Source organism: Emydura macquarii, unplaced genomic scaffold (genome assembly GCF_026122565.2).
Source record: "Emydura macquarii macquarii isolate MOO-44397 ecotype Brisbane River unplaced genomic scaffold, CSIRO-AGI_Emac_v2 contig_1253, whole genome shotgun sequence".
Classification (NCBI taxonomy): domain Eukaryota; kingdom Metazoa; phylum Chordata; order Testudines; family Chelidae; genus Emydura; species Emydura macquarii.
Genome location: NW_027131390.1, coordinates 40,823,144 through 40,848,318, shown reverse-complemented (window position 1 = coordinate 40,848,318; position 25,175 = coordinate 40,823,144). Strand labels below are relative to the sequence as shown.

The 25,175-nt window shown below is 40.7% G+C and overlaps 1 protein-coding gene across 10 annotated transcripts in view; it reads left to right on the top strand.

The window, feature by feature from the left end:
* The window catches only part of PCBP3 (poly(rC) binding protein 3), a 49,414-nt gene that overhangs the window by 20,548 nt on the left and 3,691 nt on the right, over positions 1 to 25,175 (top strand). For 3 of the 10 annotated variants that reach the window (XM_067548592.1, XM_067548589.1, XM_067548586.1), the window contains 4 exons: positions 10,039 to 10,114; positions 11,033 to 11,092; positions 16,024 to 16,076; positions 24,797 to 24,966. In XM_067548592.1, coding sequence (XP_067404693.1) covers positions 10,039 to 10,114; positions 11,033 to 11,092; positions 16,024 to 16,076; positions 24,797 to 24,966 — 359 coding nt within the window. Of the gene's footprint in view, positions 1 to 10,035; positions 10,115 to 10,729; positions 10,733 to 11,032; positions 11,093 to 16,023; positions 16,077 to 24,796; positions 24,967 to 25,175 lie in introns of all 10 variants that reach the window. The other 7 variants (XM_067548591.1, XM_067548587.1, XM_067548593.1 and 4 more) reach the window with 4 other exon arrangements.

The following is a 25,175-nucleotide window of genomic DNA, read 5'->3' as shown; positions in this document are numbered from 1 at the left end:
TGTATTGTTCAGTGCTATCCCTTTACTCCGACATAAATCCTATATGCATTTTGTGCCTCAGAGAACAGTCAAAAATAGTCTTTTCCCTCTGTGATCCCTTCGTCATAAAATGTTGCTAATGAAATGCACACAATAGCTTACCCAGCTGCTCTTGTGAGGGTGTAGGTACGTTTGAAAGCTTAGTTTATTGTGGCTGTCTTTTGCTTTCTACAAGCTGTGCCTTCCCACAGGTTAGTCTGTCATGGGGTATGTTCTCAGTCAGATTGGAAAGGAAGTCTGAATGTTTGGTCATGCTGAATTCTCTCCCCGCTTTTCAGCTATTATTTTTGATTAGTGATTGATTTTACAGTCCAACTGTTCAGTAGCCTAAACATAGATGCAGACGTTCCTCGTGTTTTGGTGGAAGGGAGTAAATGTCCCAACCACTCTCTTTGGCATGGTTTACAAACAACACCTAGCAATGAATGTCAGCACAGGTTTCTGTGTTGCATGCAGTCCCTTGTCAGGACTCTAGAGGAAGATCCTTGGTGCTCTCTGTCTTTTCTGGTAAGGTTGAGGATTTTTTTTTATCTTAATATTGGGGTGGAGGATAGTGACAGAGGAAGGAAGGAAGGAAAGAAAGAAAGGAAGAAAGAAAAAAAGAAAGAGGGTCTGTGCCAAATTCATTTTTGGTTAATGCTTGTTTCTAGTGAGAAAAATTGGACACAGGTGACCAGGGAGCAAACACATTCCCTCTATAGCCTTCACTTATATACAGCCCCCGGCAGAAATTAAAATGATCCTCCTCTACGGGTCCCCCAAGGGAAGGTGGGATGGATACAAAGCCTGCCATCTCCAGAGGCAACACTCTTCTGGGGCATAGGCCTGTTCCGTATTTTCCCTTGCTAGCTTGTTCTGTATCATTCTGAGGCATTCCCTCCTTAGTGTGGGGAGAAGCAGGGAAGAAGGCCAAACCAGACGTGTTTATAATGGTCGGTGTGAAGTATGGTAAGTGCACTAAGGTGAGGTGAAAAGAGGCAGTCTCTTAGCCTTCCAAAGGTGGAAGAATGAAATCCCAGCTACACTGCTTTCTGGGAATGCATGAGCAAGATTGAGTCTAGTAAGACCTCAAGGTTGGCGATCACTTTTACAACAGGCGTGCTTATTCAGGTGGGCCGTTACAGCTAACTGGCTTCCATCCAGAACCCGATCTGTCTCTGGGAAAGCAAGGAAGAGGTCCTGCCCAGATTCAAAGAGGAGGAGAGACAGAGCTGTTGTCATCACTCTTTTGGTGGCACTTTAGCCCTTGGGTCTTCATGATCTTCCCAGTGGCTTTACATAGACACTGAAGAAGAGAATTGGCCCCATCAGACACCATGGGAGGCAGCCGAAACAGCCCTTTGCCCTCCCTTCAAACAAGGGGAGCCACTTTAAAGGAATATGGCCATGCCCTGCCAGGTGCCACATCTGGATCAGCTGCACCTTGTAATCACTAGTACCTAAAGCTGCTGACAAATCTAGCACAGATTTCTGAACGGCATATAAAATGGCTTACCCAGCTGTTCATTGCCCTGAGGAGACCACTGACTGCCAAGACCATGCTGTTTCCATGCCATAACCCAGCTTGAAGCCTGATCGAATGACATTGTGGCGTCTTCCTCAGGTCACCCAGAACTTCGAGCCTCTGCATTACCACTCTGCCTTGCCGCGGCTAAGCTGTGAGTCTGTCCTCGACACACCAGCCTGCTTGCCTTGCTGGCACATTCTGCAGCTTCTGCCAGTTCAATCCCTGCCCTACAGTAACAAACTGTTCCCCAGAGACGTCTCCAGGCAGCATCCAGTCCCTCTCCCTACACCCTCTGCCTCCAAAGAGACCAAGCACACAGCAGCCTGTTAGATTGGCTGAAGATCTATGCTTTGCTTCAACATAACAGCACTGAGATGGTTTTGTAATACAACAAGAATAAGTTTTTTAACAAAGAACATAGGCTTAAGTGATTTCAAGTAAGGGTGAAAGAGAGATGAAAGATTACCAACAAAATACACTTTCTAGTGACTAAACCGTAACTTCAGCAGCTTACAATTTTTTGTCTAAGCAGGTGTCTTATCTATAGTCAGTTCCCAGTGACGTCAGCCCCCTTGGTTGAAAGATCCACCTTTGAAGAGTTCTGGCCTCAATTGTGTTCCTCAGTTGAAGCCAAAATGTCTTTCTGTCTCTGCTTCTACTTCCCAAAGTCCATTGTCTCCGTCAGGAGCCAGGAAGACTTCCTGGGGGTACAGCCTCTGTCCCCTGCTGTGATGGTTAAGTGGCCATTTCCCCCACTTGCTAGTTTGATGGCTTTGTTTATCTTCTATGTAAATGTGTTGACATTGTTTCTGTCCTCACTTTGTTCAATTTACTTTGGAGACACAGACAAGCCAGTGAACATCATTCCTTTGTATGGGACAGGTTGAGCTTATGCACTGCTTGACAAACACATTTTAGGAATGTATTTCTAGCACGCATCTAGAATTCTTTATACTCTGCCCAGACATACATCATGCAATAATATCAGTGACAGCATGTTATCAATTTGCATAGGATTCCTTACATGACACATTTTAGATACAGAGGATGACAACAGTGAGTTGAGGCAATGAGTGTGTCAGGCCGATGTGAGTTATGACATGGTGTGCCCACTGCCGGTTGCCGTCGAGGGGCTCCCTGGGTTACAGACATCCAAAAAGTTGGCCGCTCTCAGACAATGCTGGATTTGGTTGGTCACTCGCTTCTCAGAGGCCTGCCTCAGAAAGAGAGGGCTTCTGACTGTGATGATTGTCCGAGTCATTATTGTTGAGAAATGGGCCAGACCACAATATGTTTGAGGGTGGCTAGCTAATTGCACTCTCTTACGGGAAACATTAAAGTACCCTGCTAATAAAGGACCCAGACATTCCCCAGTGAGTTTCACTAGCTAGAGGGAATGTGACCAAGTTGCCAGTGACCTTTCACAAAGCACCTAGGTCCTGCAGAATGGTGCATTTGCTAGCTCCCACTTTAACTCTGCTAACATGGCTCCAGAGAGACTCCTTCATGTCCAGTCAATGCTATCTGAGAAGTAGATTGATAGCTCATTGCAGGGAGAAACAGTCAAATCTGCAACCTGGTAAAGGCAGTTTGGGTTAAGCAGACAGTGCACCATCTAAGAAAGTTCTGTTGGTCATGATATGGTGGTTCCCAGGCAGAGGAAAGGAAAAACTGCACATCCTCAACAATGGCAAAAGCATGGGAACAGAAAAAATTCCCTAAGAGGAAACTGGTCATATTTAGCACCAGACTTTCACTACCAACCAACAAGCTAGCATTCTCCTCTCTCATTTGATCTGGTGTTGCTCATGGGCAAGCCATGGTGATCTGTGAAGTCAAGGTACAGACCAAGGACATCTAATGACTAGGTTATGTATTTAATCTGGTCAAAAGAACACTAAGCGTGTTTTTCAGAAATTTTAAGTTTCTCAAAAGTTTTCATGAAAAATGTCACAATTTTCAGATTTTTCCAGCAATGACCTCTGGAATTAATCCCCCTGCCCTGCAAAAAAAAACCCTACATTTTCTTTTCAGAGACAAAAAAAGGGGGGGGGGGGAAGGAGAGGAAAAGGGGAAAACATTAAAAAAAAAATTTAAAAATTAAAATCTTTGGTTTTGAACACTGATTTTTTTGTGTGGCTTTTTTTTTTTTTGAAAATTCAGAAAAATGTTTAAAAATCACAAATATTTTGCACAAAATTTGTTTTAAATAAAATACTACTTTTTGTAAAAAAATAAAGCAAAATTTTCACTGGCTCTGGCATATATGGACATGGCAAAAAGGTAGTTGTAGTGTCCCACCCCATTGACCTTGCACTGATCTGCAGTCGGGATGTAACTCACAGGAAGTTCTGATATCCAATAGTTTACTTAGTGCCACTAAGTTGGGAGGTATTGCCAACATGGAAGGGGACCAGAATATCATACAAGAAGATCTATAGGACCTTAAAGACTGGAGTAATAGAAATGGGATGAAATTGAATAGTGGAAATTGCAAGGTCATGCACTTAGGGACTAACAACAAGAATTTTTGCTATAAACTGGGAACGTCTCAGTTGGAAGTGACAGAGGAGGAGAAAAGAGGAGAAAAACATGAGTGTATTGGTTGATCACAGGATGACTTGAGTCATCAATGTGATGCGGCCATGAAAAAAGCCAGTGCAATCCTAGGCTGCATCAGGTGAGGTATTTCCAGTAGAGAGAAGTCAGTGTTATTGCCATTACACAAGGCGCTGGTGAGACCTCATCTGGAATACTGTGTGCAGTTCTGGTCTTCCATGTTTAAGAAAGATGAATTCAGACTGGAACAGGTGCAGAGAAGGGGTGCTAGGATGATCCGAGGAATGGAAAACCTGCCTTATGAGAGGAGACTCAAAGAGCTTGACTTGTTTAGCCTAACCAAACAAAGGCTGAGGGGAGATAGGTTTGCTCTCTCTAAATACATCAGAGGGATGAACACCAGGGATGGAGAGGTTAAATGCTAATGTTGGCACATGAACAAATGGATATAAACTGGCCATCAACAAGTTTAGGCTTGAAATTAGATGAAGGTTTCTAACCAGCAGAGGAGTGAAGTTCTGGAACAGCTTCCCAAGGGGAGCAGTGGGGGCAAAAAAGCTAACTTGTTTCAAGACTGAGCTTGATAAGTTTATGGAGGGGATGGTAGGGTGAGACTGCCTACAATGCATGTGGCCCATCCACAACTGCTAGTAGCAAAAATCCCTACCGGCGGGCGATGGGACACTAAGTGGGGAGGGCTCTAAGTTACTGCAGAGAATTCTTTCCCAGGTGTCTGGCTGGTCTTACCCACATGCTCAAGGTTCAACTAATTGCCATTTTTGAAGTCAGAAAGGAATTTTCCCTCATTTCAGATTTGCAGAGACCCTGGGGGTTTTTTCACCTTCCTCTGCAACATGGGGCACGTGTCACTTGCAGGTTTAAACTAGAGTAATGTGAAGTCTTTAAATCATGATTTGAGGACTTCAGTAATTCAGCCAGAGGTTATGAGTCTTTTACAGGATGAGGTTCTGTGGCCTGCGATGTGCAGGAGGTCAGGCTAGATGGTCACGATGGTCCCTTCTGGGCTTAAAGTCTGTGAGTCGCAGAGACCAGACTCTGAGAGCCGTTCCATTGCCATATTAGCATAGAGAAAGGATCCTCGTGCAGGAAGTGATGATTAGATGCATGATAAAGGCATATTCCTCTGCCTACAATGGTCAGGCTGTTGTCAAAGATGAGCTCCATTGTGTTTGCACGCACAGGGTCACAAACAATCTAGGATATGATAAACACATGAGGGCAATGAATACCGATCCTAGTGACTTAATTGAATATCAAGCTCATATAGTGTTACTGTCTATTTGCAAATGCATTCTGGGGGACTTGTGATGTGCTTTTATCAGATCTTGTAAGCTATGAAGGTTGGTCATAACCAGTATTTGGATGTGAGACTTCCAGCTAAACCATATACCTGTAGGTGCTTTAGGAAGTAATATTGGTGATTCAGTAGGCGGCGCTCTTCCCTCTGAGGCAGTACTAAGGTAGGACTTCACATAGGGCCGGGGCTGTGTGTTGCTGGTACCCTGACTTTCAGACAAACTGTAAAGCTGAGGTGCTGATCAACTGTGTGTAATGAAAATGCCTTTGCACCTTCCACAAACATTACTACCATGGTGAAACTCTGGGTATGATAGTCTTCCCTTCCTGGCCTCCTTTGTTGTATATTTTTGCTGTGCACAGTTTGAAGGCTACCAGTTTCTACTCAGAGGTGGCTGCATTTCAGTGGTGGGTGAAGTGGTCGCTTTCTCTATAGTCTGCAATCATTTTGTGAAATGTGTAGAATGTGTTGACAACTGAAGAGACGGTAGCTGGATGAGTGATAGAAAAGAGCGGTGCTGGTATTAATATGCTTGATTGTCTTGATACTTGTATTTAAATGTTAAGTAGATATGGGCCTGGTTAGTACTTGGATGGGAGACCAAGGGAAGGCAAGGTCGGTGGAATATATGTATCCTTTGTGTACTAAAGTGCTGCTTACTGACCTCAGCTCTTGTTAGCTACTGACAGAAGACCAGAGTCTCCTTTTGTTTGATAGATAACCATATAGGCTTTGGTTTATTATCTTCCTGGAATGTATTCATCACACATAAAGATAAACCTTTATTTGACAGAGAGCTATGTAGCTCTTTCATGTAAGTCTGTACTGTTCACATCAAGCTTTGCAATTTTTATACATTCTTGCCAGAATTCACATTTGCTAGCTGTTTTTATTATTTTGGAGTGGTGATGGGGATTCAGGGAATATTGAATATTTTTGAGGAACAAGCATACAAATAAATATTGAGCCTTTTTTTTTGACAAAAACCTGATAAAAATAGAAAACAATTCATTTAAAATGTTTTGTCCTTTTTTTTAAAACAACAAAGAAATAAGATTAAAAAAAAAAAAAGGCTGCTTTACAGCAACGTGAAGACAGAGATTTAATTGCACAGCTGTCAGGAAGCCTGAAGGTCATTTTGTGTAAATTGGCATCGCTTCAGTGTCTGGCTAAGGATAATCAGGGTTAAGGTTCCATGGGTGACCTCAGTTGTGTCCCTGTCACCTATGCTTCGCAACGGGCATCTTTTATAACATGATCATACAACTCTAGGATATATGCTATATTGGCCTGGATTGCCCCATCCCTGTGACACACGTGTGTAGCACTTTGTATCACTTACGCAACAGATGTCATTACAAAGACAAAATATGCCACAGTTGCCTCTCAGTTCAGCATAGGGGCAAACAATGGTAACCTCTTGATAGCACACTGTGAACCATTGGCAGATGCTGAAATGCTATTGGCAAAGGAGCCGAAAAGAATTAGGTGCTGAGCTCCTAGTGAGTGTCAATGAGATGTGGGCACCTAATTTTCCTAGACCCCTCTGAAAATCTTAACTGTCACCCCCATCACTGGCTGTGCAATCTGCTATTGAACGACCATTGCAAATCTCATGTTGTTCAATAAGCAATGTAATTTAACATTTATATTTTCAGTGGATCAGATGGGTTTAAAACATCTGACTATTTCTTGCATAACAACGTGCAAATAAAAACGTGTATGTTCTCACACATGCACACTTCTGAAAATGCTAATGGAAACTACTAAAATGATGTTTACTATGCAGTCAAATGTAGTGGTAACAACACACAAACTGGGTCAAAGTCTGCTGTTAGAGGCAGTGTTTTAGTCCAGTGTAACAGAGAGCAGAGTATGACCCATTAGCTTTTCAATATATCCACTTTAAAACAGTATATTATAATTTTTAAAGACGTTTTATATATTTTATATATTTCAATTTCTCTCCTTAATTAGAATTAGGCTAATGAGGAGTACACTTTCCTAGTCAGATCAATATGCCCCTTTCCCCTAATTTTTCTTCTGAACACATCCCAGCATCAACTCAAACTGCATTTCTTATTGTTATGGTGTTTCTCTGTGACACAGAACAAAGCACATTATGGCATATGCTGTATTGTGGAAGCATTTATGTTCTGGTTAGTGATAGGCAAATAATATTTGTGACTTGTTCAATACACTGTGGCCAAAATCCTGAAGAATTTCCAGAGACTTTATTCAAAGCCTGAGTAATTTGGCTCTGTATTTGTCTCTCTTTTAAGGCTTTTTTATTTAAAACAATGTTCAGTTATGAAATTAATAAAGTTAAGAAACATGAAAACAATTGTATACTGTGAACCTAAGTAAATGCTGGCTCACAACACTTTTCTTACAGCTCTTTCCAGCTCTTTAGAGTACAGAAATTAGAAATATAGGATATGTTGTAAGCCATTTAGGCATTGGTTTAAACAGCTCCTTTGCCCTAGTGCTTGAATAAGGAGTCCCCTCATTCTTTAGAGCTTTTTCCATTATACCCATGTGCATTTGTTAAATATCCATATGAAAAAGATTTCTTAAAAATATTTTAATTCAATAACAGAAATGGTTTCACCTTTTGCCCCTACCACTGAGCAGCTACAATTATGGTCTGTCATTCCCGATGTCATTACTTAAGGGAAAACATCATCTCTTCACACTGATGTAGTTAGGAATGCTCAGGTCCATGAGCAATCTGATTGGCTTAGCTCCACTTTCCATTTCACAGTCCCACTAGCTGTGAGCAGGACTTGGGTCTTTTAGAGCAGGAAGGATGGGAAAACTAGTCTGGGAATGGTGGCAATGAGGAAACATTGTAATGTCTGCACAGCAGCTGTCCTTGTAAGCTTGGGGTCAAGATGAGCGCGGTCAACATGGAGATACTAATTTTAAAAAAGGAAAAGAACCATTAAAAATTGTATCATTAACTTTGGAATGAACTCAGAGAGATATAAGTTCTTTAAAAAAAATCATGTTAATTTTCCCCCCCTTCCAGTTAGAGCGTTGTCATGACCGGTAGATTAACAAGTCTTATCCCCTGGTTTCCATGTTGGTTTGCTGGAATCATATTGAATGTGAATTAGGAGTTATTCTCATTTTGATTCACTGGGATTTATACACACAACTTTCAGTGTAGTGGAAGGACACTATGCCCCCTTGATCAAGAAAACCATGAGAGGGTTTCAAAGCTGATACTCCACGTCTGTTGTTTCAACCTATGCAAGTTTTCGGGTTGGCTGGACTCTAACCATCTCTTTTGCATTAGTTTGTTTAAAAGTTGACAGTTTGCATGCCAAATGCTTCTGATGTTTTTGCTTGCTGACTCTCTGGAAACGGACAGATATATACCACTTCCAAATCTCCTCTCCACCTTCCCACCTGTTTTCTTCAGCCTCCCAGGTCTTCTGCTACCAGTGCTTCAGCCTCACCATTGCTGATGTCAGACTTCCCTGCTCTCCCTCCCTCCGATGTGCTGCAGGAGCCAGAACTTTTAGGATGTTGTTTCACCCACAAATTTAAATGCCACCTCTCCCACTTTCCTGCAGGGGACTAATTCAGGTCTTTCCCATTTCTGATTTATATGATTCTATTAAATCTCAAGGCCATCCAAGCACTAGAAGATTATTGAAGGGGGAGTGATACAGGACACTCCTTCCTGCATACGCAGCAAAATCCCAAAGTGGGCCTTATTAGGAGGGAAATTTCTACCTCTTCAATTTCCTTAAATTTAAGCAATAAAACAGAGCACAAAATGTATTCCAAACATATTATTCTTCACGAGGTCTCTTTTGAAGGGGCCAGGAAAAGACTCCGAGCACAACAAGGGATATGCAGGATCTGAAATACTTACCTGTTTTGGCTGAAGCCCAAGTTTTGCCAACTGCTGGATGGTTTGTATTAAAAAAGAGGCTACTTTAAGAGCTACAATTGGTTTGTCAGCAAGATAAATTTTCCTTTAAACGTACAGCACACAAGTAAAGCAAGGGGAACATCTAGTGGGTAATGAAACAAAATGGACAATTACTGTACATTTCTGATAGCTATCCAAGGAACTATCAGGGCTTTTGAAATATTGGAATTTGCTTATCATGGGGCTCGCAGAATATTTGACACTGCACAGATATTTTTACAGCTATTCATAGCTAACAGCAGTCAGTAACAGTGAGTTACCAAGTCTGACCAGGTGACTTGCTGTGGAATTGCTTTGCTTTGATGCCCTTTACAGCTGCTTTGACATCTCCCTGTTCCATCAAGGCAGCTGATATTATCTGCAGGCCTGCAGGGTCAGGAGAGATCTGCATTGACAAAGTGAAATTATTTCAGTTACAGACAGAGACCAAAACTGGGCTTGCTGCTGGTATCGTACTTCAGACCCTGATCAAGCACTTCTGCTAAAGATTTGGGCTTTACTGTATCTACCCAGGCCAAGTCCTTCTGTTAATGTTGTGTTTGCCATGTTTTAACATGGCGTCCTGGTGTGGTTTTTTTATTATAATTTTGTTCTTAATTTTTTTGGTGTGACTTGTATTCTATAACAATAACCTTCTTAGTTCTAATGTCCCTCCTACCCCCTCAGCAGTTGACCAAGCTCCACCAGCTGGCTATGCAGCAAACCCCTTTTACTCCCCTTGGACAGACCACCCCCGCTTTCCCTGGTACGTACCCAGATGCCCTCTACAGATTTCCTTCTCTTCTTACCTGTAGAGTTTCTCTCTCTTTCTAAGCTTGTTTTATTTAATGGCAATAAATAGGACAAGTAAAGTGAAGTTGCAAATGTCCATGGTGAAAAGCTAACAAAGATTAATATTCCAAAGTGTTTTTTATTATGGTTCAGTTCACTGTAATTGTGCTTGTAGAGTCTGCTCTTGGGAAGCCAATGTTTATCTGCTTCCTGCTTTGCGAGTTACATGAATAGAGGTGAATCAACCTCAGTATAAAACTAATTCCTCTGCGCCCTTTCTAGCACAGAGGAGTGGTTATTCACTGCCACGTGTTGATATTGTCTTTTTGTGAGACATCCATGCACTCTGGCAGTGCTTCATTTGTTGAGCATTGTCTGCAGATTCAACAATCAGTAAAGGCTGTGTAAATTCCTTTCGGCTCTTCTTATTGATCTCAATCACTGTCCAGGATGTTCTCTTCATGTGCACAAAGTAGTTGTAGAATATCAACAGAAACATACTGCATGTGAAGCCTCTGTGTTTTGTGCTTCATGAGAAGTGGTGGGAATTACATATGGCTCTAAGGGGAAATCCCTTCCCCTGGTGAAGGTGGTCTTTACAGCAATATGCTACAATTGAGGACACCTTGAATATAGTTAGGGCTATATGTCTCAGAAACTTTAACAAAATTGATAATACAGTTTACATTTTTCATTGTGAACTAGGGTGGGAGATATAGAGTAGGGAATTAAAATACTTAAAATACCTTCATTTCACTCGATGGTCAAAATGCCAACTGGAAATTCCTTTTCTGCCATTTTGTCCATCATATTTTGAGCTTCCTAGATGAAGTGACATTGCTTATCTCCTTGAAGGCAAAAGCATTAAATCTGTTTCTTCTTTGCTCTTCAGGAGAAAAGCTGCCCTTACATTCCTCCGAAGAAGCTCAAAATCTGATGGGCCAATCATCAGGTAAAATAAAAGCTATAGGGAAATTAGTAGGCTTTTGTTGCGATTTTTTTTAATAGGACCCTGTCATTGTTGTAATCATACATAAATTGTATGTGTGTTGTGTTGACAAGACAGTGTGACTTCCAGTGGGAAAGATCAGATGGAGTAGGACAGGACCTGACATTTTCTTTGTACAGCATGTCTAAGGAAGTGAATAAATTTGCCCACACTATACTGTAATTCAATCATCTATTAACATAGTTTCTTGATGTGTGTATATAATTGCCATTCATGCTAACTGGAATTATGCATGGTCAAGAAAATAACAGAATTATGACCTGAATCATTACATCTGATTTTTATAAAGTTCTCCATGAGATAACAGAAGAATACCTATGGGAGGAAAGAGACAGTGTTGCTCTGTTAATATAGCTTTATTAATCCCCGCAGAGTAAGGTGGTTTTCTAAGTTATGTGGTACATTAATGTATCTGAGTAAAGTTGTAATTTTTGATAAATTCCTATTTCAAATGTTCTGTGCTGACAATTGGCTAAGAAACTAAGACGTACCAGTATGGATTTTCTTTAATAATAATTGTTTATATCTTAAATACAGTCAAAACAGATTGTTTTAGTACTTGAGAGTAAATGAGAGAAGAAATTAACCACTTTAAAAATATTTTTGACATTCACATTACTAAAAATACCTCTAATTTAAACATATCTTTGGGAAACAATCATTTCATAATGTGGCCTAGTGCTAATTAGTTAATGTATTTTCTGATGAAAAATATTTTATTCTTTATGCCATTGAAATGAATTTTTGGGATCTTATTGAAATATCTCTTGCTGGTGAATGGAACTGCACTTTGTTAGAGCAGTGTGGGTATGTTTCATGGGCTATATCCTCAGCTCATGTAAATCAGCATAGCTCCAGTGAAGTCAATTGAGCCAGGTCTATGTCAGCTGAAGATCTGGCACTACATTTATAAGTACACAAAAATACATCTATAAATGTGTCCTGGTGACATCATAAACATACATCAGGCACACTGCACAATGGTCTGATGACATTACATAACTAAAAAGGCAAACTTAAAGCATTGAAATGGATTCTGCAAGACTTAACCAAAAAAAAAAAAAAATATATATATATATATATATATAACAATCATATGGAAAAACTTATATTTCTGCATGTGTTGATTTGGTATTTTTGTAATAGTCGCACAAATTTTGGCCTTTGTTTTGTGTACACGTATCCTGTTAAAGACACCGGGATTTACACATACATATCTGAGGGGGAATTTGGTTCAGTGAACTGTGTAATATATTGATTCAGAAAATGTCTCCAGTGAAATTCCAGGGTGTTAGTAAATAGAACCTCATCATGCATGTGAGAAGATCCTGAGAGAGTTCAGGTCATACACTATGGGATTTTCCATCACTGGTGTGTGGTGCACCCTAAGGTGCATGTAACAGGGACAACCCAGAATGCCAGCACATGTGACGGGGTAGTTGGGATGGCCCCCTGCAAGGAGGCCAGCAGACTTTTAGTATGGGAGAGGATGCAGAGATGGGAGCATCAAGGTGAATGGTTCCAGATAGGCATAATGAAGAGGGATCCATGTGGACAAGGTTGGATCAGAACTGGGAGCAAACTGGAGGGCACGGGGGAGATGGAATGGAAGAAATCTGTCCAGACTTGAGCAGACTCCAGTCCCATTTGAGCATGGGTGAATGCTAGGACCAACTACTATTTTGCCTCCCTGATTTGCCCTTCCTATTAACGCTGTGGGGGCGGATTTGTTAACACAGAAAGGGTTTATTAGTGAAAGTGTGAAGTAATGTAAAGGAAGGCTGCATCTGTTTTAGTGAGTGCATTACTCTGGAAGTCTGCCTGGTGAGAAGTGCTTTTCACTAAGTCTTGGCATTTAGGAGCCTACTGCTGATCAGTAAAGACCTTTGTCTGCTGTCAAATCAATATCAAACCCTGGCAAAAGCTAGTGGTAACAGTGCTTTGTGCTCACACCAAATGGCTGCAGGGCAGGATGGGTGCTCTTGTGGTTAAGGCACATGACTGACAATTGGAAGACCTGGCTTGTAGTCCCAGCTCTGCTCCTCCTGTATTTTGTGTCCTTTGACTAGTCACTTAAGCCAAAACACTCAAACCTGGGGCCTAAGGTTAAGCATTGAGATCTCTATTTAGTTATTTAAATAAGTGCCCTGATTTTCTGAGGTTCTTAACAAATCCCTTGGAAGTTTCTGAGACTAGTGAGAGCTCATCGTTTCTGAAAATCTGGACCCTTAGGTTTCTAACCTTGAGCCACTCAAGTTTTAAAATTGTGGCCTTACTTTTCCTTTTCATAGACTTATAAGTCAGAAGGGACCATTATGATCATCTAGTCTGACCTCCTGCACAACGCAGGCCACAGAACCTCATCCACCCTCTCCTGTAATAGACCCATAACCTAAGACTGAGTAACTGAAGTCCTCAAATAATGATTTAAAGACTTCAAGGTACAAAGAATCCACCAGCAACTTCTTCAGTTTCCTCTTCTGTGAGATGGGTACAATACTTACCTGGCCTACTGGGGTGGTCATGAGGCTAAATTCAGTAATGTATGGAAAGTATTATATCTTTTAGCAAAGCAAAGCAATTTGAGATAATTATTTCCAGGAGTGATCTCCAAAATGCCTATTTAAACTTAAAGCTTTTTTTTTTTTTTTTTTTTAAATGTGTTCGTAGATTTCAGTTTTGGTGAGAAGTACTTTGCACCATGTGAACTCTGGCATGCTAAGGAAAATGGCAACACATCACATTTCTTTACGATAATTTCCATACATTCACTAAAAAAACCCAACAAGAGTTCTGTAGCACTTTAAAGACTAACAAATTTAATTTCAGCAGGCATAAACTTTCATGGGCTTCAGCTCACTTCCTCAGATACAGACTAACACGGCTACCCCTTGGAACTCTCATACATTCACTCTTCATTGTATCATTAATACAACGTCAGTCTTTGTTATGGACTTAATACTGAAAGCTATGGCTGTTCTGTGTTGAATTCTTACTTAAATCACAATGATACCAACAGAAATGTAGCTTATTGGTTCATACATTTTCTAAATCTACTCTGCTGTCATCAGCAAAATTAGATGGGAAATTCTCTTTAGCAGTACAGAAAACGCTGACAGAAATGAAGGGTGGCAATGCTAGATTATTACTTGTATTATTTATATATTCCTTCTGGAGCAACTACAAAATACCACATGGCATGTAGCAGCAATTCTGGGGTAATTTCATTTTGTGACTTGCATGATAGAGTGTCAGGAATGCTGCTGTGTTATTTCATAGCAGCACTGTGTAAAGTAACTGGCTTCATCACTGTTAATTGGGGAAAATGATAAAGCATGAGGCATTTTAGGAACAGCAAAAGGCCACCTGGCCTTAACATACCTGTCTTTTCTTTTGTTTCTTTTTAATCCTACTTTCCATGTGCTTTTTCTCCACACCCTTAATCCCCTGTTTCTCCAGACACAAACCTTGGTGTCTCTTGAATTCATTCATATTCTTTGCCTTATATGCCTTCCCTTGTAGTTTATTCTATATGATCATTAAAGTTTTTGTGCATAACTGTAAATTCATGTTCACTACCGGACAGCTTCACTCTCCCAGTGCTGCTAATAGGGATCTATCTGAATGTCACTATTTCAGCAATGAGTGAAGATGTAATAATCTTATTTAGAGAAACTACTGGTGACACATGCTTGGTTCTGTACTGAAAACATTATGAAATGCTGATTTATTACATTTCAAGCTGCATAGATTTGTCCCCTGACTTCTCCACTTTCCATATTAATGGAAAGTGTTCTTTTATCTCTTTGAGGAAACAGAAAGGAAATATGTGTCTCTTGTACACATATCGCTCACTAGGTAGTGCATGTTTCTATCTGATTATGCAGTGATGCAGGTTCTAAAACTGGATGTCTTGCTTTTCCTATAGAGTAAGAGTATGATGGGTATTGAAGTCAGTTCACATTTTATAGTTTGTGTCTGATTCATTGCTGAGTGTGAATCTATGGTGCTTGGACTCCCAGAGTTGCATTGCAGAACACAAAAGAACGTCCATGCACAGCCTGAATTATTTGATGCATTGTGACGCAGCATTCCATTTTCAATATAATTTGTAAAAACTACTGGTGAAGGCTGCAGCCAGAAAGACATGCAGAAACGTGATATTATTATGATGCAGCACTTCCACACATCCTAACAAAGGCCATTCTTGATCTGTCTTGTTCCTCCTATCCAGGACTGTTTTCTTAATTCTTCTGTATTCATGTGATCAGAGAGGTTTGTAACGTGTACACTACTTATTCCTTGATGTTATCATCATCATGATAAAGCATTCATCCTACAGTACATTTACTATCTCTAGTATGGTGTGGGCCATGTGATTTCTCACTAGCCAGTGCTTGCTTACAGACTTCCCTGCACAAAATGCAAACTTTATTTCTCATTGACAGACTTCAAGCAACCCAGGTGTGTCTGTAATTTTGCACAATGGTTTACAGTAATCTCGGGACTGTTTGAGTGTTACAATAAAGGAAATGAAGCATGGACCAGCTGGGACTAGCAAGGGACTTTTCCTCCTTATTTCTTGGAAGGAAGACAAAGTGATGGGTAGGCACCTACAGTCACTGACTTAGTCTGGAAGCTATGATCTGAGAACCAACTGGGAGGGTGAGGGATCTCAGAAGAATAGTAGTAACCAGTTGCAGGAGCCTTGTTAGTAATTTTGTTCCTTGTTATACCAGAATGTGTTATCCGCTTACCCCCCTGGCCCTGGAGGAGTACGGAATGTTTGTAATGTCTGCTATTTTGGTAAAATACCAGGCAATACGCAGTGCTTTCTCTGCAAGCTATAACCATTTTCCCTTGCATATGCTCAGGTTTGGATGCCAGTCCCCCGGCCAGTACTCATGAACTCACCATTCCCAATGATGTGAGTACAGCACCTCTCTGCGCTCTCTGTACAAGGATATATATGAAAGCTACAAATAAATCAGTTAAATAGTTTTATAGCGACCAGTTTGTTGAGCCCAGCCATGTCATTTGAAGGTGTTGTGTCAAAGCATTTAGTATGATTGCTAGACTTAATGCACAGAATAAAACAAAGCAAGTTAAGAATGTGTCAATTTGGCTGTTTCCTTTTCTTTTTTGTCTTTGCTGGTTTAAAACCCACAAATATGTCTTTTCTTCAAAGTGGATTTAGTGCTCGTGAAATATGCCTGGTTGACAGCTCTAGAGAATGAAGTCGTCTAATATTCCATTGACCGGTACAGCATGAGTAGATTCTTTTCATTGTTCCACCAGTGCACCATAGCTAGGAGGACTTCTGTGATGTAGGTGCCCACTCAATCCTTGTTCTCTCTGCTGAGTGCTGGTTGAATATGTTAATTTATTGTAAATAGATTTGAAAAGGGATTAACTGTAATTTAATCTTGATAGTACAGAGAAAGGGAAATCCCAATTTAGGAAAAAATTGGCAGGTGTGTGGAGGAGAGTAGGAGACTACCGAGGGTTTTCAGCAGGTGGTGGGGAAATATAATATAAAAACCTTTTGGTGAATATTCCCGCAGATTGTATATGGGTGCACACACCCTTGGTTGTTCTGACGGCATCTGAGCTGTCAAGTGTTACTGGTGCATTAGTATAAAGCAAATGTCAAACTCATGAGCTCAAATAGTCACAGACATGAAGCATTTAAGGGCTAGATTCTTAGCCCCACCTGAGACACGAAGCTGTCCCAAGGGGAATTCTCAGGTGGAGTTATATGGGCATAGGCAGCTCTACGCTACCGGTTCCTCTCACTCAATAAATTGGGGGGGTTGTTGGGATCAGGGATGAAAGAGGTCGAGTACATGGCACTTTGCTGATCTTAGATTAGCACACTGGTTTCTGTAAGACTACTGCAGGCAGCATAAGTTGAAGCAGCCATAAGGAAGTGTTATTTTCCCCTTCACATAACACAAGAAATGAATAGGCAGCAAGTTTAACACTAATATGAAAAAGTACTTCTTCACACAATGCACAGTTAACCTGCAGAACTCATTGCCAGGGGATGTTGTGAAGGCCAAATTGGGTTCATAAAAGAATAAGATAAGTTTCTGGAGGATGAGTTCATGAATGGCTATTAGCCAGAATGGTCAAGGATGCAACCCTATGGTCTGGGTGTCCCTAAACCTCTAACTTTCAGAAGCTGGGACCGGACAACTGGGGATGAATCACCCAATAATTACCTGTTTTGTTCATTCTCTCTGAAGCATCTGATACTAGCCACTGTGGGAAGACAGGATACTGCACTAGATAAACCCTTATGGAGAATCCTCCTGGGGAAATACTAGGAGATTTCCTCTGCCTTGATTCCCAAAGACATAGCTAGTTGGAAACATGGATGTAGAGATGGTTAAAGCATTTTTGTAAAGATTAAGCAGCTATTTGCAGAAGAATGTATTCTCTGATAAATTATAGTTCTCCGTTAAGATGAAGTACTAACAACCATATATCACTTCAATGACTCTGGACTTGCAGTCACTAGAAACTAAATTTCCTTTCACACAGCTTTTATTAGACATTGACTGCACGCTGACTATCACCAGCTGCTTTCTCATCCAGTATGCTGAAATATCTTTTTTTTTCTTTACTTCTTGGTGACCAGAATAATTTTGGCCAAGAAAGCAGAGAAGTCTGTTTTGAAAGTTTTCAAATCCTCTAATTTATCTTCACCTGAAGAAGAAAGGCTCACATGCCCTTCTATGTCTTAAGGCAAATAGCCTAACCATTCTTATTAGCTGATGTAGACTAGTTTTTCTTGTATAACAGAGGAAACCAGTACCAGAAATCAAAGGAAGAGAGCCCTAGGCTTTGGAAATTCTGCTTGACTAATGAGGATTTAATACACTCAATGGCACTCCTTGTTAATCGTGTTAGGTGGGGGTTCTTTGTTCCTGTAGCACACGTAGATGAGGCTGATCCAACATTTCTTTTGGATATGTAGCATCAGTCGCCAATCAGTAGTGAGACAGAAGCTTCAAGGTTCATGACAAATATGTTGGAGGAGCAGAACACCTTTAAGGTATTCCAGATGGGCACCAAAACCATCAGTTGGTCCCAAGCAGATAAATCTTGGTTTCCGGTTTGGAAGTTGTAGGGAAATGACCACGGGAATTTAAAGACACCAGGTTCTGGTGAACAAAACCATGCTTATAAGAACAGATAACACCATGGCAGTCCAGGTAAACTGGGCAGTGCAAGACACAAGACCTACCTCACAAGGATGTTGTGAAGCTTGATTCATTAATAAATAACTGTAGTTAATATTTACATAATTCATAGATTCCAGGGGACCATTATGATATCTAGTCTGACCTCCTGTATAGCACAGGCCAGAGAACTGTCCCAAGATAATTCCTAGAGCAGATCTTTTTTAAAAAGACACAATCTTGATTTAAAAATTGTCCATGATGGAGAATCCACCACAAACCTTGGTAAGTTGTTCCAACAGTTAATTACCCTCACAGCCAAAACTTTATGCCTTATTTGCGGTCTGAATTTGTTTAGTTTCAGCTTCCAGCCATTGGATCATGTTATACATGTTCTCTGCTAGAGTGAAGAACCCATTATTAAATATTTCTTCCACATGTAGATACTTACAGACTGTAGTCAAGTCACCCCTTAGCCTTCGTTAAGCTAAATAGATTGAGTTCCTTGAGTCTCTTACTAAAAGGAACGTTTTCTAGTCCTTTAATCATTCTTATGGCTCTTCTCTGAACCCTTTTTCACTTCATCAACATCCTTCTTGAATTGTGCACAGCACAGCTGGACACAGTATTCCAGCAGCAGTTGCACCCGTGCCAATACAGAAGTAAAGTAGCCTCTCTACTTCTATGCAAGAGTCCCCTTTATGCATCCAAGAATCACATTAGCCCTTTGGGCCACAGCATTATTTTGGGGGCTCATGTTCAGCTGATTATTTATCACAATCCTGAAATCCTTTTCAGAGTCACAGCTTCCCAGGATAGAGTGCCCCGTCGTGTAAGTATGGCTGACATTCTTGGTTTCTAGATGTACACATTTACATTTATCCATATTAAAATGCATGTTGTGTGCTTACACTCAGTTTACCAAGGGGTTCAGATTGCTCTGAATCAGTGACCTGTCCTCCTCATTATTCATCCCCCCCCCCCCCCCCCCAATTTTTGAGTCATCTGCAAACTTTATCAGTGATGATTTTATGTTTTCTTCCAAGTCCTTGATAAAGAGGTTAAATAGCCTGGGGCTAAGAACTGATCCCTGTGGGATCCCACTGGAAACAGACCCACTTGATGATAATTCTCCATTTACACTTACCATCTTTTAATCCATTTAATGCATGCCATGTTAATTTTATATCTTTCTAGTTTTTTAAATCAAAATGTCATGTGATACCAAGTCAAATTCCTGACAGAAGCCTAAATATCTTACCTAACACTATTGCCTTTATCAACCAGACTTGTAATCTCTTCAAAACAAGGTATCAAGTTTGTTTGATGGGATTTATTTTCCATAAACCCATGTTGATTTGCATTAATTACATTATCCTTCTTTAATTCTTTATTAATAGAGTCCCATATCAACTCCTCCATTATCTCATACAGGATTGATGTCAAACTGACAGGCCTATAATTACCTGGATCACTCATTCACCCTTTTTAAAAATTGGCACAACTATGGATTTCTTCCAGTTTTCTGGAACTTCCCTGGTGATTCTACACTTATTGAAAATCAACATTAATGGTCCAGTGAGCTCCTCAGCCAACTCTTTTAAAACTCATGGATGCAGGTTGTCTGGACCTGCTGATTTAAAAATGTCTAACTTTAGTAGCTGCTGTTTAACATTCTCCAGAGATACTAGTGAAATTGAAAGATTTTTATCCTCATCATATGATCAGATTATATCATTTGTTTTTCCCCAGATAAGGAACAGAAATATTTATGGAACACTTCTGCCCTATCTGAATTATTATTAATAATTCTGTCATTTCCATCTGGTAATGGACTAGTGCTATTGTCAGGATTCTTTTTGTTCCTATTTTTAAAAACTTTTTCTTATTGTCCTGTACTACACTGGCCATAGATTTCTTTTTGCTCCCCTTAGGAATTGTAGAAAATTTATAACCTCTGATTTATATTCATTACTACCAACTTCCCCTTTCTTTCATTTGTTATATATTATTTTTTAATTTTGTATAGCTGTCTTCACTTCCCCTCTAAACTGGGTTGGGTTTTTAACCAGCACAGTTTTCCTCTTCAATCATGGGATTGTGGCTTTTTGAACATGTAATAAGATGTTCTCAAGTGATGCCTTGAGATTATCAGATTCATATATTTTAAGGCCAGAGGGGACTATCGAGATCATCTAGTCTGAGTACCAGTGTAACTCAGGCCGGAGAACATCACCCTGTGATTCCTGTCTCAGACCCAGTAACCTGTGGTCGAGCTTGAACAGATCCTTCAGAAAGACATTCAATGTCAATTTAAATATTTCAGATGATGGACAATGCATCACATCCATTTGGAAACTTTTCCAGTGGCAATTACCCCCACTGCTCAAAACTATTGCCTGATTTCTAGTCTGAACTGGTCTACTTTCAGCTTCCAGCCATTGGTGCTTGGCATACCTTTGTCTACTAATAGATTAAAGAGACCTCTGTTGTCAGATCCTTCTCCTGTAGACCATGTCACCTCTTCTCTTGGATGAACTAATAGACGGAGCTCCCTAGTTTCGCACAGTAAGGCAGGTTTTCCAGACCTCGCATCATTCTTGTAGCTCTTTCTGAACCCTTTCTAATTAATCAGCATCCTTTTTGAAATATGGGCACCAGAACTGGACACAGTCTCCAGTAATGGTCTCAACTTCCATAGTGCTATTCAATGTTCTTCTGCTCATACTGTGCATTAGAATCATGTTTGCCCTCTTAGCCACAGCATCACACAGTTCCACATGTTGTCCACCAGGACCCCTATGTCCTGTTCAGAGTCTCTGCTTTCCAGGGCACAGTGCCCCATCCTATTAGATGAGAGAGGCCATATGAAGTCATATTATAATGATCTCTATGGTTGGCTCCTAGTGTGCGGAGCTAAGAAGCATTTCATTGGTGAAGCAGCCTCCTGTGAGATTTTAAAGAGGAATTCTCGTGGTCTAACGTTCTCCATGCCGCCTTCTCTCACCAGGATAACTCCATTCACCTTCTTCATTTATGTCCACTTCACACTGCTTTGTTGGTAACTCTAGTGGGCCACAGAAGATGAAGGGCTCAGAGCATAGGTTACCATTGAAGATTCTTTTCCCTTTTCTACTCATCCTGCCTCAGCAGCCATTTTCCTCCACTTACTGAGAAGTCTGTAATAAGAGAAAATCTGCACTGTAATCTAGACAGCAGTATTCTTACATTAATCTAATTAATTACAGAGGGCGCAACTGATTTTAAGATCTATTAATGTGTCTGCAGTGTGACAAAAGAATAATAAACATTCCAAAATGAAGCTGCCACCAATGATATAGATTATGACCAAGGAGCAGAGCTGTCATTTGAATGTATGGAATGCAGAATTTCAAGGCAAATTTTTTTAAAATGAATTTAAATTTGCATGCCCAAATAGGCAGAGTAGGGGAAATTATTAAGAACTAATGAAAATGTGTCACCTCACCTCCTGATGGATCCTTTGTCTTAAGGATCCTCCTCAGGAGGGGAAAATCTCTACAGTAGTAAGTGACCTACTTATTTTCTTCTAATTCTATGTCTCTGTTGAACAGTGTCAGCTTGGCTGGGCATGGAGGGAAGTTGTGAGTGGATAAAATTCAGGACCTCAGTTCAGTTCTTTCTTCAGTTAGATTGTAGTTGGGATGAAGTGGGAGTGCTTTGTTCTACTGTTAGTTGATCCAGACCCATTTTACCAAGCCAGTGCATGCCCTATTGACATATTTAGCATGATTATCAGTGTTGGTCCTAAAGAGGCTCAGGGATTGAACATGCTTTGAGAGAATATTTCTGGACTGAGAATTGATGACATTTAGAGCAGCAGCATATGGAGGAACTATCACTCTAGTCAGAGGCATTGAACGTTTTCTACCCACGCAGTAACAAGGGACCTCTCTTCCCCCGGAACTCACTGAACTCTACACCTGAGGCAATTTACTCTGAATTTCACTGCAATTTTCCAAGAGGAAAAAATGTAGAATGTATTAATGTTGTTCAGCTGGAAATGAGCCGGACCTGTGCTATCAGGTGACTATTAGGGTGATATTTGCATTTTTCTTCAAATAATGCAAATTCCAAGCTGCATCACAACAAGTCTAAACTTTGTGTTCATAAGTTTGTGGCTGACCTGGCAATTGCACACACTACTGAAGTCTTTATACAGGATCTCATCTGCCAGAGTGGGGTTATATTGTAAGGGGAATCCTTTCATCCTGTGGAAAGCAGTGCAACTTGTACCTCAACTGCTGATCTCCCTTCCTGCAGGAACAGTGACCCACCTACAGGCTAGAATTAACTTTGCTGTCAATGGCTGTTTCAGTATTTGCATTCAGAGTTAAGATGTTGCTGACACATAGTGGAATACTGTACCAGCACTTCAGCTTTAAAAAGTTTTTAGCTCTGATGTTTGTAAGGTTAACTTTCTAAATATGAATATACACAGTGTTGTCCTGTTAAAACTGGAGGTAGGCTACAGCAGTCACTCTAAGCATTGTGAACGATGCATAATTAGCTTGGAAGCTGAATGAGGCCATTTAACTGTTTCTGGTAAAATGCTCAGCACTGAAACAGTTAACAATGAAAGTCAGCTACTGTAGCACTGTCAGTGAGCAGAGCTTAAGTGGAACATCACCATTTTCATTTTCCTAATCTTATCCATTGTTTGTTTCTCATGTCATTTACCATTTATTTACCATGACAGAGGGAATGCCATTGAGGAAAGACAGAAAAACGGAATATTTAATACGGACAGGTCACTGCAAATCTCCTTAGCATTCCTCACCACCATTTCTCATGCCCAAAGTTAGATAGCTTTCTTTGACTGCTGTGAACACAGTGGTACAGATCTGGAGATAGACATGCTTTCCTTACTTCCATGTATCTTAAAGTCGCCACTCTGGCAATGTTGTTTTGATTTTCTTTAAAAATAACCCAGCAACATTCAGAAATCCTCCTCTCAATTTTTTGTTTCCCAGTTTTCCACCTCACTTTGTTTATCTATTCTTTCCTCTTACTGTTGATAAATTTCTCCATTGGTGGCCTATGCAAAGGAATCAGAGAATCATAGAAGATTAGGGTTGGAAGGGACCCCAGGAGGGTCAAAGCAGGACCAACCCCAACTAAATCATCCCAGCCAGGGCTTTGTCAAACTGGGCCTTAAAAACCTCTAAGGATGGAGATTCCCATTCCAGTTCTTCACCATCCTCCTAATGAAATTTTTTCCTAATATCCAACCTAAACCTCCCCCACTGCAACTTGGGACCATTGCTCCTCGTTCTGGCACCTGACAACACTGAGACCAGCCTAACTCCATCCTTTTTGTACCCCCTCCCCCATTTCAGGTAGTTGAAGTCAGCTGTCAAATCCTCCCTCACTCTCTTCTTCTGCAAACTAAATAAGCCCAGTTCCCTCAGCCTCTCCTCATAAGTCATGTGCCCCATGCGATCTCAGTGCAGTTGTAAGTATTAAGGTATTCCTTCTGTAAACATCTAACCCTTGATGACACCCTGAGGTGAGATGTTATCAAGTGCATGGGTGTGGAAACCTGAACTACCTTGTCATCCCTATAAATGACCTCTTCAGAAAAGGGTGAGGAACAATAGAAGTATATGTCTGTAATGTATCTTTTCTGGGCATAGATAACGTCAGGCTCTAGTGCTGTCAACCTGCAACCTTTCACTAGCACAAAAATAAATGCCGCCATCTTCTCTCTGACACTCACCTTTGTGAGCTCTTGCCACTTCTGACCTGTTCAAATTGAGACCTCAATTTAATCTAATCACAGGATTGATTCAATGTGGAGAGGCAGACCGATCCAAGATGATATCAAGGACAGGATAGACCAGTTCATGCCAATTCAAAGTGTAACTGTTATTAAAAGAAAGTGAAGGAGAATGGCGAAGCAGATGAAGTCTTTGGTGATTTGGCAGTTCATTAACAGAAGAGTTACCCAGCATTTTAAACTCAGTAACTCTCCCGTACATTAAAATCACAATAAAGAAAGATAGATAGCCTTTCACCTCTGATACGTTCTAGACTAGCTGAGGACACATCTGAAAATGCATTTGGTAGCATTGTGCTGTTTGTCCATATCTTAGCCCTCAGCACCATTTGGCCTAATCTCAGTACTTATCAGCGGTCTCTGCTTGAGAGAACCAAAGGACTGAAAGAGCACCAGGCTGTTGCAGGTCAGGATGAAGTTACAATGGCAGAGCTTTGTGGGGGAAATTGCTCATATTATGTGTGGCTTAACCCAGTGCTTTTAGTCTCTGGCCTTCATGAGCATTAAAGTCACTCCCACCTTTTAGCAGAAGTGATGAGTTGTCTGCCAATCCTGTGAGCTTCACCGTGTGATCATGCTTGCATCCTGCAAGTTACTGTCTGAGGAACTGCTTTAAGAAATTCCCTCCGTACTTTTTTCTAGCTAATAGGCTGCATAATCGGACGCCAAGGGACCAAAATCAATGAAATTCGACAGATGTCTGGAGCGCAGATCAAAATCGCCAATGCCACAGAAGGCTCATCGGAACGTCAAATTACCATCACAGGAACCCCAGCCAACATCAGCCTTGCCCAGTACCTCATCAACGCCAGGTGAGATGTGCTAATCAAGGCCACATTCATCCACCACAGTCTTCATGACCTCCCGGTAAACAGAGAGGCCCACTGAATAAGTCACACAAAACTCAGACAGAAACATAGACTGCAAGCATTATTTTCTTAAGAGTGATTTTATTAGGTTTCAGGGCACTGCATAAAGTGAACACACTGGGGATTTATTGTTTGTTGATATTCAAAGTGAG